The sequence below is a fragment of the Oikopleura dioica genome, chromosome 2 (assembly GCF_907165135.1).
Source record: "Oikopleura dioica chromosome 2, OKI2018_I68_1.0, whole genome shotgun sequence".
In the NCBI taxonomy this organism is placed as follows: Eukaryota; Metazoa; Chordata; class Appendicularia; order Copelata; family Oikopleuridae; genus Oikopleura; species Oikopleura dioica.
The window spans coordinates 3,627,349-3,645,040 of record NC_137292.1 but is presented as its reverse complement, the minus strand read 5'-3'; the positions used below and the strand labels follow the sequence as shown (position 1 = coordinate 3,645,040).

The 17,692-nt window shown below is 37.7% G+C and overlaps 1 protein-coding gene across 1 annotated transcript; it reads right to left on the bottom strand.

Moving 5' to 3' along the window:
• Positions 1 to 15,274: 15,274 nt before the first annotated feature.
• Positions 15,275 to 17,476, bottom strand: LOC145697695 (regulator of telomere elongation helicase 1 homolog). Its single transcript, XM_081774910.1, has 9 exons — positions 17,131 to 17,476; positions 16,892 to 17,092; positions 16,776 to 16,848; positions 16,634 to 16,733; positions 16,349 to 16,589; positions 16,007 to 16,309; positions 15,886 to 15,966; positions 15,639 to 15,796; positions 15,275 to 15,598 (listed from the first exon to the last, which is right to left on the bottom strand). The coding sequence occupies exons 1-9, from the start codon at positions 17,474 to 17,476 to the stop codon at positions 15,275 to 15,277; spliced, it is 1,827 nt and encodes a 608-aa protein (XP_081631036.1).
• Between the last annotated feature and the right edge of the window lie 216 nt (positions 17,477 to 17,692).

Genomic DNA, 17,692 nt, shown 5'->3' with positions numbered 1-17,692 from the left:
GGTTCCAGGCACCTCCCTCTAACGGGACCTGTACAATTTTTGTCGATTGGCCTTTCTTTTGATCTTGAAATTTTAAGAATCATTGACGCTGCCTTTAATGGCAACGTTGGCTAGATAATTTGAAATCAACACAAATCTCAACACCCCAAAACGGCCCTATTGTAGGGCTCGAGCAAGTCGAACCCTGATGGTCAAAATATTAACTCTCTGGTTAATTTGATAATTTGGTTTATTCCGAATATTCCGAATCTTGTCAAGCTTGTTGACAAGAGGCACAGTCGAGGCACAGCTTATAAGGTGGTCGTAAATGGTAGTGCATAGAGACGCCCCTGGTGACCAGAGAATAATGGATCGACTTATCGAACCCCACAATTCTCGGACCTCCAGGGACATCCGGTCAATTAATGGTTAAGTGGCACAAATGGGAGAAAAAAGTTGATGGAAAAATTTTCGATCCATCTCTTCCAACGGCACGAGCGGTCGTTTTTTCATAGGTATATAATAATCATATTTGTGCATTTAAGGGAAATGTCAATGATGAACAAGAAGATTGAGCGGTTACAAGATACGTCAAACCAGCATGAAAAAGACATCAACAAAGAAACTTTTATTACTGATCTATTGAATATGGACAGGAAGCATGAGAGTACCGCAAAAACAGTTGCCGGTGTAATATTTTTCGGCTTTAAATCGACGAGTAGGGAAAAGTCGTAATAAATTTGATACAGTGACTGACCTGTTACTACTCATGTCGCTAATCATCTCCGTTTTTAGCAATGGGATGACAAGTTGACGGTCACGGACATTCGAACCGACTTTCCACTTATCTGAGTGTCGAATCGGCCGTTGTAACGACAGGAGCAGCCGTGCAAAACGCCCGACAAGGTTGTTACAATTTGGATGGGAAGATCGGCGTACAATATTCTAGAAAGAAGAATCGAATCTTCGTCCTCGAAGACAGTACGGCACTCGCCCAATAGTAGCTGCCGACCAAGAGCCGATAGTTGGTTTGCGATGAATTTGTTGCTGGAGTTAGTCAAAGTTTCGATCGAAATGCCGTGGAAAGTTTCAGCATCGCCTAAGATTGTTATAAAGTGGAGGAGAAACGAACCTACGAGATGTCAAAAAACGGTTGGAAGAGAATTGATTCCTGGTTAATGGCCATTGGATAGCAACTGTTTGTCGTGGAAAGCCAGTAGTTCTAGATGAACGATCATCATTGAAGGTCACCAAGACCGGAGGACTAGCTCTTTCGGGTGGATTATCAATTGTGATTGATAACTGTCGTGGGGCCGGCGTAGGAATGACGCTCTCTGTTTCATCATCATCACTGGTTGAAGAAGATGACTGCCTGTTGTCAATTCGGGAGGGCCTCACAATTCCGGTCGGAATACGGTTGTTTTATGGATCATCAGATAGATCAGAAAGCTTTGGACTTCGTCGGGACATGATTCTAAAAGCAAACAAGGATTCAGCAATTTACTCTACTCTTAATTGGACAGATTTCATAAAATCGAAATTCGACTAATTTTCAGAAAGATTGCAGCGCAACTCGAGCTGCTCCTGATATTTGGTAGTAATGTTCATGTAACTCTTAGCAAGATGGGAAGAGAAGATTCGCTCGAGCTCGAGCCGCTGTGCCGCTTTGCGTGGCAGATGAAGCTGATCACGTGCAAAAGTAAACTGAGGAAATGCTTTTTCAAGCTCCTTTTGTTTCCGGCGAAACTCTTGAGGCTTCATAGCGAAGTGGCGAATTAGTGAGCTTGGCAGGTCTGCGAGCCGGCATCGATAGGGAGTGAGAGCAAGTTTTGTTCCTTCTTCGCTGGGTAATGTGATGTTGGCCAATCAACTCCAATCCGCATATTACTTTAGAAAAGCGGCGATTACTAAAACAAGCATTAGAAGAAGAATCGACAGACAAGGGAACCTTCAAGGTAGTATAAGAAGTTCAAATACTTCCCCTCGAAGCCAACCGACTCAACTACTATAAGATAGCGTTGGCCAATTTCGGGGTCGTCCTTATCAAAGTAACCGATCACGGGGAGCTCGGCGAGTACAATTCTAGCGGCTGGATCGGCACATTCGGTTTTCTATGTTAAAAGCATCTGCTCAAGGCTCATATTTGCAGTCCTCAAGCTGCGCCGATAGATGGGCTAATTTGCATTCATATACTACGATGTTCAAATCAGAAACCTGTGACTTGGATGGAGTAGACTCGTTGTACCTCGCATATTCTTGGTATCATCCAGTGAAGTAGATTTGTTTCCGTCATATCGTTTCCTGCTTCTCGGATTGTACGATATGAGGTCCCTCGCAGCGTCTCAGCTGCGGTCGTATCGTAACTCATCTTTTCCGAACCCGGCCGGGGTTTTTCCTTCGAATTCTTTTGATTTTCTGGTGACTTCCTCGGATTTATGCTCATCATATCATTGCTGCATTCTCTTTTCAATATTCTCTCAAAGAGCGGCATCATGTTTTGCTTTTTTTTCAGTTTCATCCCTCCTTTTTATTTCATCACAGATCGTATTTATCTCATCTTATTAATCAAGCCAATTCATTATTCTGAGTCAGAATCGTAAGTCACATACGAGTTTGAATCATCTTCCGAGTCGGTGTCACTTGAGGCAGATAAGTAGCAGTCAATCTCAGATGTTTAGGGCCTCTCCTCCTTATCGGAGCATTGAAATATATATTGCTGCATCAGCTTTGAGTTTGTAGGTTTCTTTGAAAACCTCGATTTCTCTCACAAATTGTCGAAAAGAAATGAGATCCTCTTCTTCTGTGCAGTCGTAGGGACGATGCCATGTCGGAGCGAATTCCAAGTGTTCTCTTTCAAATTTCGTAAGTTCCATGTTTTTCCCCTCTCTGGCTAGATTTCGTTGATGGCTGTCTCCGGTTTATTACCGAGAAGCTGCTGCGTATGTTTGGTGGTAATTATCACAATTTATCAAAAGATCAATTGGTGCAGCTCTGCGGATGTATCCAACGGGATAATTACGCTGTTAATTTAATCGGTGTTCGCTGACGGTGACCGCTAAATAGCAACGTTGATCTTTGGACGGTGAAGTTTACGAAGTTTTGTCTTTGGATGAGCAGGGTGTTCATTCAACAGGGAAACCGAGTTTCCAAGTCCATGTGATAGTGTCCTTGTAGGTTTGTCACTTGTGGTGTCCTTTGGTGTGTATTGAAGGTTCTTGTTCTGGCTAAGACTGATGCGGTTTGGTAATGTGTTTTGTTGGTGAGTTTTTGCTGGTCGTGTTGTTGTGTTGCAGTTATATTCTGTTGTTTTCGGTGTCTCTAGTGTAGAAGTGTTATGACGGCTGTGATGGATGGCTCTCTTTTTGACCGGGACATCAGCTCGAAGCTTCAGTCACCATTTGTAGGGCTCGAACAAATCGAACCCTTATGGTTAAAAGTATAAACTCTCTGGTTAATTTGATAATTTGGTTTATTCCGAATATTCCGAATATTGTCAAGCTTGTTGAGATTCAGTTGGAGCACAGCTTATAAGGTGGTCGTTAATGGTAATGCATAGAGACGCCCCTGGTGACCAGAGGATTGTGGATTGACTTATCGAACCCCACATTATTCAGCAATAAGGATGGCCGAATTCCCGAAATATGGGTGTTTAGATGGTTTTTATTTGTATTGATTTCAAATAATCCAGCCCTCGTTGCTTACGACTTTAATTCAATTTTACATAACAAAGACCAAAATAAAAAATAATAAATCATTTAACTAAGATTTTCAGAAAACCGTTCATATTGAAAAAAAGAATCTGATACATTTGTTCGTTTTACGGTATCACCAAGATCCGAAAGAATAATTGGAAATGTACGTTTTTAATGTCTTTTCTAATTATCCATCTACTCTGTAAATTTTTAGGTTGATGAGATCCGATGAATTTTCTAAAATGATTCTGATATAAATTCGTATTCATTGCATGAGCGATTTGTTGATTAATAGTTGTGTTGCTTATTGAGCCCATTTGAAGATCGAAAACGGGGACAAGTTTCTGGCGAGATTCAAATTTCTCGCAATCATAAAAAGGGCACGGACATCCATTCGAGCAGTATTTCTGAAATGGGCAGATTTCTCCAGCTCCTTTCGAAGATCTTGTCAAATCAAAACACATTGACTCACAGGGTGATATCGGATTAGACCTTTTTGATTCCAAGACCAGTGTTTCTGAACAGAGATGACGGCAGACATTTTGGTCGTAAAACTGTTTCTTCTGGCAGCGGCGAAAATTCACATCATTTTCCTCAGTTGTGAACAAAAGAGGCGCAGTCCTTGCGTCCTCGATCATGGAAACCGGTTTAGGAAGGATAAACTCTTGAGTTTCATAGCACTGCTTCAACAAATGTCCACAGAAATCCATGGATGCCATTCGAACGCATCTTTTATAGTTTCGGTGGCAAGTCGTGGTCAGAAAAGTTGTCACCCCGCGTGATTTCTCCAAAGAATAAAAATTTGCTAGAAAATGTTAGAAAATTCTGAAAGGATAATTCTAGGTTTTTCTTTACGGCGAAGAACTTACCGATAATCATGACAGTGATCCAAAACGCAGAACCGAGCGAAAGATAACTATAAAATTGACGATCTGTCGCGTTTCCATGTTTTGCAAGGCTCATTTTTGCAGTGATTTTTTTCTTCCATGTTTTCTCTTTTTCATAATCTTCTTTTTGAGTGCGAATGCTCCGAGTTGTCAGAACATCTTCTGGCAATAGATAAACATGGTTGTCTTTCTCTCTCAAAACACCGATACAGTCGCAGTCGAGACACTATTGAGTAAAGACGTTTGATGTTTAAAAAAAACTAAAGTTACCTGGATTCTTCTTCGAAAAATTGGATTTATTGTCGTTTTATTTTCTTCCATTTCCAAATTTACGACAAATATACTTGAAAAAGCGAACCTTTCTAGCAAGAATATCCCAAAAAGATCTTCAACTCACGACTTCTTGTCTGGCATAATGACAGTTGAGTTCCCGTTTTGTTCCCTTTTAAATGTCACAAGATTCGGCAAAACTGAATGCCTTGAATATGCCTCAGAAACTTCTGTACGTGATAAAAATTTTTCTTACAAAATTTTTGGTAAGCAAGAAAGAAATCGCTAATGGTCCATTAGTAATGGAAGAAGAAACAAATAAGGATATTGCAATATTTCATTGCAAAATCCGGGTAATTTAAGTTTTGATAACAAAGATAAAAGAACTTTGTTTAAAAGTGTCTCGATTGCGACTGTGTTGGTGTTTTAAGACAAAAAGGGAAGAAAGTTTATTTGTTTCCTGAAGAAATTATGACCATTCGAAGCATTCGTACCCAAAAAGAAGATTTGGAAAAAGAGAAAACATGGAAGAAAAAAATGACTGCAAAAATGAGCCTGGCAAAACATGGAAACGCTACAGATCGCCAGCTTTTCAGCTATCTTTCGCTTGGTTCTATATTTTGGATCACTGTTATGATCATAGGTTTTTATTTACACTTCTTCTTTAGGGGGTTGTCCGCCGATTAAAAATATTGAGAATTTTCAATAATTAATCTTGTAAAAAATAAAAGAAACAATTCATTATGAATTATTCATAAAAGGCCGATTTTAAAAGAACCGGGCCCGTTCCCCCTTGAAAATTATAAAATTTTAGCGAATTTGTATTCCTTGGAGAGATCACGCGGAGTAACAACTGTTCTGACGACGACTTGTCATCGAAACTATAAGATATGCGTTAGAACAGCAACAATGGACTACTGTGGACATTTGTTGAAGCAGTGCTATGAAACTCAAGAGTTTACCCTTCCCGAACCGGTTTCTATGATCGAGCACGCGAAAACTGCGGGTCTTAAGTTCACAAGAGAAGAAACTGAAGTCAATCTTCTCCGCTGCCAGAAGAAACAGTTTTACGACCAAAACGTCTGCCGTCATCTTTGCTCGAAAACGCTCGTCTTGGAATCAACAAGGACTTATCCGGTGTCTCTATGTGATTCAATGTGTTTCGAACTGACAAGATCAGCTAAGGGAGCCGGAGAAGTCTGTCCATTTCAGAAACACTGTTTGAACGGATGTCCTTGCCAATTTTACAAGTGTGAGAAATTTGAATCGCGCCAGAAACTTGTTCCTGTTTTCAATCTGCATAAAAATTCCACAGGCTTCTCAGTTTCCGATGAAGTAGCTGGCTCGATTTTTACTGACAACACATGGCATAGTGGTGTTCGATTTGTTACCGGATCCCATCATGATCCTAAACATTTACATGGTCGATTGGCGAATCGAGACAAAATTCAAAAAGAAACATTTCCGATTATTTTTTCGGATTTTGGTGATATCTCGAAACGAATAGATATTTCTCATTCTTTTTTCCCTTATGAACGGTTTTCTGAGTTTTTAATTATTTTTGATTAAAAAAATTGCAATAAGAAATGAAAAGAATATCAATGAAATCGTTAAAGTCTACCGGGTCCACTTTTCTCAATGGCGAGCATTATTTGGTCGATGCCCTCGGAAACTTGCAAAGATTGACAGAAACTGGAGCCATTTCAATCTTCATTCCGAATCGACTGAATACAATGTAAGTCTTTACAATTGAATATCAACTGTGTGAAGCTCAAGTTGAAGAGGTTTTTTCGTCTTCCACTTCGGATCATCAATCGGAACTCATCACATCGAAATCCGTCGAGAAGAGAAAGGAACAAAAGTTTTTCCAGTCGTCGTCATCTGAAAATGGTCGAAAATATGATCCATTTTAAAATAGAAGAAATGTCATTTTTAACCATAAAAAGCCGTCCAACTGCAAAAATTGACAAATGCTATTACTATGCTCCTGATTACAATTTAAGGCGTTTTGAGGAAGAGTTCAAAGAAGAAGTGAAATCATTAACAGTCACTTATCTGTTATTTTATGTATTCAAAACTCTTGTAAAGTTAGCGCAGGGCTTCATACCTAGCAACCATTTTAACGCGAAAGTGTCTTCAGTCAGCTTCAAAGGAGTATTCTACTTGATGAGCGTCAAGCTGGGCGATCATTACATTAAACTATCGACCACAATGGCCCTGAACAGAATCCGAAAGGACGAAGAATTTGAGAAAGGTTGGAAAAAGAACGAGATTCAAATTCCCATAGAACTAAGCGAGTTGAACCCAGTCCATGTTATTTCTTTGAAAAGGGTTGAAATCTTATAATTACTTAAAATAATTTCATTCTTTATTTGGACCCCTTTAAGATTGACATGAGCAAACTTCTTTTAATAATCGTGACAAGAAGTATCGATCTCTCAAACACACTTTATTCTTTGCATTTGGAGGCAGAAGGAAAATTTCTTACTCTTGGGCGCGAGTGGATCGGCTCACTAATTGAATACGAAGAAAAATCAGAATGTTATTCGACAATGTTTGCAGCAGATGATCCTTACTATACTGATCAGAAAGGTTTGAACAATGACGAATGCGAATACTTTGGGCATGGATTTATTCATGACGAGAAAATACTTATTCAAAACAGTGTTTTTGACATCATATTCGAAATCAAATATAATAAAGGAGAGGGTTTTAAAAAATTGACTATTCAAAGCTTTTAAAAAGGTACTTTTGAAACCCTCCGAAAAGAAAATATCGAGACTGAATTTGTCCAACAACCATTGAAAAAGAAAATGCATGTTACAAGCAATCCTAAGTTTTCTTTTCACGACGACGTTTTTCCGAAGTTCTCAAAGAATCTTTACGAACAGGGGCAATTTCCGGCGCCAGGCATGAACCTGTTCACGGGAGTAAAATTTTACAAAATGATCATTCCTGATTCTTGGTTTTACTCCCTTGGCAAAATAAAACATATTTCGACAATTAAGATGAACTTGAATGGGACTAAGCGTTTTGGATTCAAAATCAATATCCCAGAAGAATACCGAAATTTAAAAATAGCCAAATTTCTCGAGGGAAACTTTTTTAATGGAATGAATCTCTTTTCCTTCGGAATTTTTCGAAATGGCTCTCTACGGATGGATTCTGATTATTTTGTTAACCCTTTTATATTGAAGTCAAATGCTGAAAAACTTGAAAAAATAGTTCTTAATTTCAATATGGTCGACGCGATTGAATCATCCTTTCTTGACATTCTTGAGACACAGTTACACAACATGATTCATATTTATAACGAATTTCAATCGTAACTTATGAAAGTTTTCCGATGAAAGTTTTTCCTCGATCATGGAAACTGGTTCAGGAAGGATAAACTTTTGGGTTTCATAGCACTGCTTCAACAAATGTCCACAGAAATCCATGGATGCCATTCGAACGCATTTTTTATAGTTTCGGTGACAAGTCGTGGTCAGAAAAGTTGTCACCCCGCGTGATTTCTCCAAAGAATAAAAATTTGCTAGAAAATGTTAGAAAATTCTGAAAGGATAATTCTAGGTTTTTCTTTACGGCGAAGAACTTACCGATAATCATGACAGTGATCCAAAACGCAGAACCGAGCGAAAGATAACTATAAAATTGACGATCTGTCGCGTTTCCATGTTTTGCCAGGCTCATTTTTGCAGTGATTTTTTTCTTCCATGTTTTCTCTTTTTCATAATCTTCTTTTTGAGTGCGAATGCTCCGAGTTGTCAGAACATCTTCTGGCAATAGATAAACATGGTTGTCTTTCTCTCTCAAAACACCGATACAGTCGCAGTCGAGACACTTTTGAGCAAATACGTTTGATGTTTAAAAAAAAGCTTAGGCTACCTGGATTCTTCTTCGAAAAATTGGATTTATTGTCGTTTTATTTTCCTCCATTCGCAAATTTTCCACAAATATACTTGAAAAAGCGAACCTTTCTAGCAAGAATATCCCAAAACCATCTTCAACTCACGACTTCTTGTCTGGCATAATGACAGTTGAGTTCCCCCTTTGTTCCCTTTTAAATGTCACAAGATTCGGCAAAACTGAATGCCTTGAATATGCCTCAGAAACTTCTGTACGTGATAAAAAATTTTCTTTCAAAATTTTTGGTAAGCAAGAAAGAAATCGCTAATGGTCCATTAGTAGGTAAACTTGATGAAAAATGAGCTCTTTTTAGAGCTTATAAATCAGGGAATATAATACAGTTTTAGAATCCTCAGAAGCTGGGGATCATTTTGACTATTCATACTTGGGGGTTTTGCTCATGCCCTGAGGGGTTTTAGGCCTTCCAAAGTCCCGAAATTTGGCCAATCTGGGTTAAGGGCTCATAACTTTTCTTCTCCCCATTTCTGGAGAAAGCCCACTTTATGAGCTTGTAGAGGAGGCTCTAACGGTTCAGAATATGTACAGAAAACCTCTTAAAAGAGCTCATTTTTCATCAAGTTTACCTATCCATTAGTAATGGAAGAAGAAACAAATAAGGAAATTGCAATATTTCATTGCAAAATCCAGGTAATTTAAGTTTCGATAACAAAGATAAAAGAACTTTGTTTAAAAGTGTCTCGATTGCGACTGTGTTGGTGTTTTAAGACAAAAAGGGAAGAAAGTTTATTTGTTTCCTGAAGAAATTTTGACCATTCGAAGCATTCGTACCCAAAAAGAAGATTTGGAAAAAGAGAAAACATGGAAGAAAAAAATGACTGCAAAAATGAGCCTGGCAAAACATGGAAACGCTACAGATCGCCAGCTTTTCAGCTATCTTTCGCTTGGTTCTATATTTTGGATCACTGTTATGATCATAGGTTTTTATTTACACTTCTTCTTTAGGGGGTTGTCCGCCGATTAAAAATATTGAGAATTTTCAATAATTAATCTTGTAAAACATAAAAGAAACAATTCGGGCCCGTTCCCCCTTGAAAATTATAAAATTTAAGCGAATTTGTATTCCGGCATAATACAAATTTTGGAACTTTTCAGCCTTGGACGGGGAAAAAAGGAACTTTTAAGCTTGGACGAGGAAAAAAGGAACTTTTAAGCTTGGACGAGTAAAAAAGGAACTTTTAAGCTTGGACGAGTAAAAAAGGAACTTTTAAGCTTGGACGAGGTAAAAAGGAACTGTTAAGAGTGGACGAGGAAAAAAGGAACTGTTAAGAGTGGACGAGGAAAAAAGGAACTGTTAAGAGTGGACGAGGAAAAAAGGAAACGTTTTTTGATTTTTTGTCGAGTGCCATAAGAGTTTTTCTAGCATTTCAATATGGGTCTTGGAAAAAAGAAATTCAAGGTTGTGAAAATGGGACGTGGAAAAAATATAAGAAAAATCAAGGGTGTGAATACGACTCGTGGAAAAAAATAAGAAAAATCAGGGTTTACTCAGGCCGGTAGGCCTAATGTGTTATTGGGACTTTTTTTGAGTTTTTGTGTGTTAAATTACGCGTCATTATGGTCCAGTCGTGGGTTTTTGGGATTAATCGAAAATATTTTAGTTTTCTCATTATTTTTTTCTGTTTATATATATTCTCATTTCATACTATTCTTTTATGGTTTTTTATTTCGGTCTTTTCTCTGTGTTGTTTCATTTTCTGTGCGCTTTTATTGGTTCAATTTATATACGCGTCATTAACCGCGTTGGTTTATTGTTTCGGCTTGGTTCTGCTGTTCTGGCTATGTTATGTTTCTATCATATGTTTTTTTTTTAAGATACTATTTAAAGTGTAATTCTTAATGTTTTATTATGGTTTCTGTTTTGTTTTTTAAACTCGTAATAATTTTTCGCGGCTTTTATTATTAAGGTACGTCATTATGGACCGCATACGAGTAATAACCGTTTTGGTTGGTTTTTGGGCTCGGTGGTGCTGTTTTGCTATGTATGCGGTGTAATGTAGAGTATGATTGGGGAATGCATGAATATCTTCGGAATTTATGGTTCTGGAATGCGAAGTTGTTTTGGGCTTCTCCGGTTTGCAGTCCGACGGAAGCGGCTCTTCGTCCTTTGTCGACTGTTTCGCCAGCTAATAGCCAGGGACGATTTTCAATAAGGATTTCTGAGTGAAATCCTTACCCCCCTATTTTATTTGCTCATTGGAAAGAGCGTAAAAAGTTATCCCAGATTCCCCCGGAAAATGATGAAATTTTCGAAAAAATGATGTGAGGGCACGTGACTGAAGTCCCAAAAAACTCAAACTTTCCCGCTCGAGCATTTTCGACTCGTCTGAGCTAATATGGCTTGTAATAGCTCAAGATGATCGTCTCTGCGAGCTCTTGCTGGGCATCATGTTTTCATCCCTTTTCAACCCTTTTTTTTGAATTTCTATTTTTCGAGCAATAGATAAAGGGATGAAAAAGGGTTGAAGAGGGAAGAAAACTTGATGCCCACCAAGAGCTCGCAGAGACGATCATTTTGAGCTATTACAAACCTTATTAGCTCAGACGAGTCGAAAATGCCCGGGCGGGAAAGTTTTGGTACTTTTGGGACTTCAGTCACGTGCCATGACGCTATTTCTTCGGAAATTTCATCCTTTTCCGGGGAAATCTGGGATAACTTTTTACGCTCTTTTCAATGAGCTAATAAAAAAGGGGGGTCAGGATTTCACTCAGAAATCCTTATTGAAAATCGTCAGGATGCGGCGGGGGCGATTCACGGTTATGATGAGGCACTAAATTAGAATTGGTATTGGAAGCATTATAAACGAAACTGTTATTATTCTATCATATGTTTTTTTTTAAATATATAATATATAGTGTAATTCTTAAAGTTTTATTATGGTTTCTGTTTTTTGATTTTTAAACTCGTAATAATTTTTCGCGGCTTGTTATTTGGAATTACCATAGAGTTGAGCTCTAAGTGGAGAAAGCCCCCGGGTTCCCTTTCCCGTTTCCCGCGCAGATCACTCGTAGGGAAGTCTAGAAATTTTCCTTTGCGCTTCAGAAGGATCTCGAAATGCATTTCTGCGGAAATGAAAGGATTCAGCCAATCACTGAATCGAGAAGACGAACTCCAGTTTTGGCGCTGAATTAGGCGCGCTTCAGATCGAGCGTTACGGCGCCTAAGACGCTCAGATTCTCCTATCTCCACTTAGAGTTCAACCTTAGGTAAGTTACGTCTAATTTAATCCATTTATACTTTTTGTAAACGGCCTCAGTGGATTACCAGCTCGCAGATTTGCGTACAAATCAGATCCAACAGCATGGACCAAGGCAAAAAGAGGTAGTCCAAAATGGTAGCTCCCGCTCTTTCTTTACCTGTTCTAGGGTGCTGAAGCTCGCCGGAGGTTTGATCGCAAAGGAGAAGTTCAAAGTCAAGCGTGAAAAAATCCTCATGAAGGGTTTTGGCCGCTCCCGATCAAGAAAAACGTTCGTCGAGGAAATTCTAGCGACGAGAAGCGCCGCCCAGTGCCGCGTGTCGGTCAACGAGATTTCCGGCAAACAGATCCAACTAGATCTAAATCGATAGAAAGTCTGATATGCGTTATTGGCCATTTTACTTTGTTATTTGCGGGATATGGATGTTCTATGAGACTTGGACTATGTCCATTCCGACTGCCTTTGCGAGTCTCCATCTCTGGATCAGACGGGGGCGATATGCAGTTAAGAAGAGGCATTCAGTTAGAATTGGTATTGGAAACAGTATAAACAAAATTGTTATTATTCCTTCATAAGTATTTTTTTAAGATTATATATATTGTTTTATTTCTAAGGTTTTGTTATGGTTTTTGCTTTGTATATTCGTTTGTTTATTTGGCTTCTTTATTGTTATATTGTGCGGTTTACTTGATTAAAGAAGCTATCCCGGCATTTTAAATTTTAGGATGGGTTTAGGGAAACCCAACACCTGTCATGATGCAATTGATGGACGCGGAAATTAATTGACCTGTTGGCGCACTTTTCTTAGTAGCACACTGATCAACGAATTTGAAGAGACTCGACCGCGTCAATGGAACAGAGGTGAGTGTATTAATGCCGCTTTAATATGGATGTAAGACATCTGGTTTGAAAAAGCTTCAAAACTTGAAATCAACAATGACTCATTTGATGAACTGCGTCATAATCGACATAAATTATTAAAGCCATAAGAATAAATAAATCTGTCTCTATATGATTTAAATTAAACAAAAATTAATCGATACAAAAAAATTATCCTCTTCTAAGGTGTTTGACATCTTGTTATCTCACAGGTTATTGACTTGGTTATTGGGACTTTTTTTGTGTTTATGTGTGTTAAATTACTCGTCATAATGCTCCAGTCGTGGGTTTTTGGGATTAACCGAATTTATTTTTATTTTCTCATTTTTATTTATTTCTGTATATATATATATTCTCATTTGATACTATTCTTTTATGGTTTTTTTTTCGGTCTTTTCTTTGTGTTGTTTCATTTTCTGTGCGCTCTTGTGCTTGTTTGGGCTTGGTTGTGCTGTTCTGGCTATGTATGCGGTGTTTGATGAAAGAAGCTATCCCGGTATCTTTAATTCTTCGATGGGTAAAGGGAAACTCAACACCTGTCATGATGCCATTGATGGACGCGGAAATTTATTGTCTCATATTGTTGACCAGCTGGTTCAAATTATTTTCAAATTGGGTGCTGGTTCAAATATCTACCATTGGTAGACCTTTTCGCGCACTTTTCTTAATGCCGCTTTAATTAAATTATAATAATAATTTAAATAATAAAAACCATAAGATTTAATAAACCTGTCTCTTTATAATATTTATTAAACAAAAATTAATCGATACAAAAAAAATATCGTAGATTTTCGTAGAAGAGGCAAGACTCTTTAGATGATTTGACTCTGGAGCAGAAATAGGTATAAATTCTTTCGTTCTTCTGCAAATTTAGCTTTGATTTTATTTACAGAGCCTCTGTTTCGCGTTTTTATAGATTATTTATTTTTTAAAGGTTGCCGATTTTTGCTTTATTATAATAATGGCATAGATAAAATTGCATTTATTGGCCGCGTTGTCTCTAAAACCATAACAGTTCCTTCTGAGGCATTGTTTTGGCGATGGATTTTGAGCCGTTGAAACAGGCGTTGAAACAGGCTACGAATCTGACCTTTGTGTTATTACGCGGCTTCAGTAAAGATTTCAGACGCAGACTTCAATTTCAGTTAGAGCTGGAGTATCGAAGAAGGTTCAGACAAAGACATCTGAATCTAAGGTTTGGGTTAAAACTTTTTTGTTAAGTGTTGTGTTTGTTTGTGTTTATTACCGCGTCATATCTTTTCGTTCAGGACTATCCGAATTTCCAACAATTACGTTTTTTCGCGTTTATCTCTGACTGGCTAATGCGTTCTTTACAAGGTTTTAATTAAACGTCATAATAATTTATATTTTAGTATGACCTTTGATTTTTTTATTTAATTTTTTTTGGCCATATATGTTTACAAATTCTTATATATATTCTGGATATTTGAGCGAAAGATAATCATAAAATAAATTTAATTGTTTGCCGCGGAACTGTGTAGCTATCAAAGGCTTGCAGAACCTCACAAGGCTCGGACGAAATAAAGCATGGATGACTGTTAACTCATAGAAGACATTGACTCTTCGGTAGAAAATCAATAAGGACTGAACTTATGGAAAAACCATAATGGTAAATAAACTTGCCTCTTTATGAATTTAATTAAACAAAAACTAATCGGTAGATAAAAATGATCTTCTTCTGATGTAGCTAACACTTCCTGAACGTAATAAATTTCCGCGTCGTCTAAACCTTTATGAATTATCCGCGTTGAATACGGCATTCACGCCATCCACATAATAACCTTTTCATGGAGCTACCGGAAAAGAAATTTTACTATTTCGACCGTTAATAAGACTCGCTGGTGCTTCGAAGAAGGTGCAGACGAAGGCATCGCAGAGCCTCAAAAGGCTTGCAAAAACAACAAAGCTCGTGTTAATTACAAAAGGCAGTGAAGATGAGCTGATCCTCTCTCTGCTGCTGTGTCGGGTTTTTTAAGATTACTGAATATTTTTTGTAAATAATTGTAACACCATAACTTTTATTTTTTTTGTATTTTATTGTTTGTTTTTTATTATTATTTTTTCGATTTACCTTATCTACAAATAGACCTGTAATCACATGATCTGGGAGAATGATAAAATAGGTGGTTGTTTTAGCCGCGTTATTTGTACGAAAAGCTCACCGGGCAATCAGAAATCGAAGATGAAATTGTTGTTTCTGAAATGCTGACGGATGCGGAAATGAATATTTTTAATCGACTCCTGGACAGTAAGTTACAGCGGGCACTTTTGCCATTGGCTTTATGATAACGAGGAGGAAACGAGGAGGATGAATTTATCGCCCCGGAAAACGTTCTCTGAAACTTTGTTGGTCGCGTTCATGTGAATTAATAAATTGAATGATCGCATGATGACTAGAACTTGACATTTATTTTTTATAATTCAGCGGTTGCAGTTGTTCATAATTGTTGGTCCGTATTCAATTGCAAATTTTCGTTTTGATTTCTTGTTTGAAAATATTTGTAATGTTTGATTTGTGCCGGTTTCTGGTTTTGGTGATTCGATGGTATTTTCATCCGCCTCTTGTTCGAGTTCTAATCGTCGATTCTTTTGCCTTGTCGTTTCTTTTACTTTCACAACGCGGCATTCTTTACGTGTTTTTCGTTCTTGTCGCAATGGCAATGGAGGTGTTATCTTTCCGCGTATTTGTAAGGCTTCCATTTTGTTAAAAAATTGCCTTATTTTGCCTGGCGCATTAACACTTTTCTATAATTGTTTTTGTATCAAATTTTATTTGCTTTCCTACCTCCACCGAGTGACTGCACTTTATCCATTCCGGCATATATTTGAAAATTCGGTCTCCATCATATTTTGTAAATCGCGCATCGAGATATATTATGGCGCCGAAATCGTTTTTGTGTCGGATAATTCGTCCAACGGCTTGGTTTACCGCTCTGTTTGCCTCTAAGTTTGTCATGGTAATATCTATCACTCTATGCGTTATAATTTCAATGACTTTCCTTGTTTATACCACTCTCTTCCCGATAACTCACCACTCTTTGTTTTTATTCTTTTGTCCAGATAATCCATTTTCTCCTTGATTCGTGGCTCTTCTACTGGTGGATACGGTATTCCTTCATGTGATTTTATATATTATTGTTAGATTTTCGTTACCTGTTACAATAACGACTCGTGCTCTACTGTCCTTAAAGTCTATCCCCTCAGAAAGCTTTCCTCTGCAAACACCGTTCAGTATTGCGCCCTGTTTTTCATCGTGTTCCAATTCGCGCTCATAATTTTCAATTACTCTTATCGTTTCTTCTTTGTTTTCTGGCTCGACAAAAACCGGGACTTTGAACATGTTTTTGAATGTCGCGCTGTAATCGTTTATTCCCCAAATATTCAGTGATTTCCGCATGAGTTTATACGTTGGATGAAAAATCAGGCATCCTCCAGGCGCAACTTCTTTAATTTTACCTAAATAAGTTAAGAAGACATCTATATGATTTCTCTTACTGATGATTTTCGCATATTTCAAAAACATATCGTCGTTGTTTCTGTTTTTGTATATATTTCTGAATTCTGTCTTCTCGTATCCTGTTATTGTGACAGCTAAAAGTTGTTCGCTTTTGATGATGTGTTGATTCTGGAACTGAATTGTTTTTTTGCCGGATTCGTCGAGGCCCAAAACGTCTACATAAGTTTGCATTGGTGCGAGTGTACCCGACGTGAGGATAAGATTATATATTGCTCCTTCCTAGATTTTTTTTCTTGATTATAAACTTATTCAGGGTTTCTTACCTCTGATAAATCTTTTATTGCGTATTTCGCGTTGAAGCACCAGATATTGAGATTGTAACCGAATCTATCGTTATTATCTTTGCATAGTCTCGCTCTGTAACTTAAATCATCAATAAGCATAATTATTATCATAACGTCTTACTCATGATGTCTTTTCTCGTTGCGGATCGAAATCAATTCTTCCATCATATAGGCGAATAATTCGAAATTTTTTCCTTGATTATGCGTAAGCTTGTATTTTAAGACTGATTTTATTACCCGAAAGATGTGTTTTTCTTTGTGACGATGCAAAATACGCACTGACATTTTTCGTTAAGTTTTTCCATATCTCATTTGTGTTTCTCATAAGTCCGTTTCTTTCCGCGTCATTGATAAGTTCTGATATATCGAAATTCTTTCCCTCTTGTTTTCCGTACTCGTTGTATTTTTGCGCGTACACCAACTCCAATTTTTTCATTCCTAAATTTGTTATTTGCGGCTAATGATTGATGAATTACCATTTATTATTGTTTCTATTTTTCGTGGAGTTGTGATTATGTCGATAGATTCTTTTTCCTTGTCGAATTTTATTTTCGCTTCACCGAGTTCATCTCTAGCCATTGAAATAATTCTTCTCGTGAGGTTATGCGATGAGCTCTCTTCACAGACCGCTTCCACGTTATGAGCTTCGTCGATGATGATTATTTTCTGCGCCGTTTCAATTTTGCTATTCGTTCTTATCTTCTTCTCAAGAATGTAGTTGTATGGCATCAGAAGAACGTCTGCACTGCGAGCTTTTCCTCGAGAAAGGTAATACCCGCATACTTTTTTCCCTTCTGCTGAATTCGCTTTGTCGGTTTCCATTGTGAATTTTTGATCATTCTTTTTAAAATTGTCGACCGGTTCCTATATATTCTTTTGCGATATCTGGTGGGTTTTTACACCATTCACCTAACTCTTCGATGTCCATTATTTCATTCATTGATGAAATCAGTAATTCTGCGTTAGTTGTAGTACAACTCTCCTCTTCTGTTGTGTCTTTTCCAATTGTTACAAGTTTATCCGCTTCTTTTTTTTGTA

Coding starts and splice junctions, on each gene's coding strand:
- LOC145697695 (XM_081774910.1), bottom strand. CDS start 17,476: ATGGAAACCGACAAAGCGAATTCAGCAGAAGGGAAAAAAGTATGCGGG. Junction 16,849..16,891: donor AAGAAAAACACATCTTTCGG/GTAATAAAATCA, acceptor CGCATAATCAAG/GAAAAAATTTCGAATTATTC. Junction 16,590..16,633: donor CAATAAAAGATTTATCAGAG/GTAAGAAACCCT, acceptor AAAAAAATCTAG/GAAGGAGCAATATATAATCT.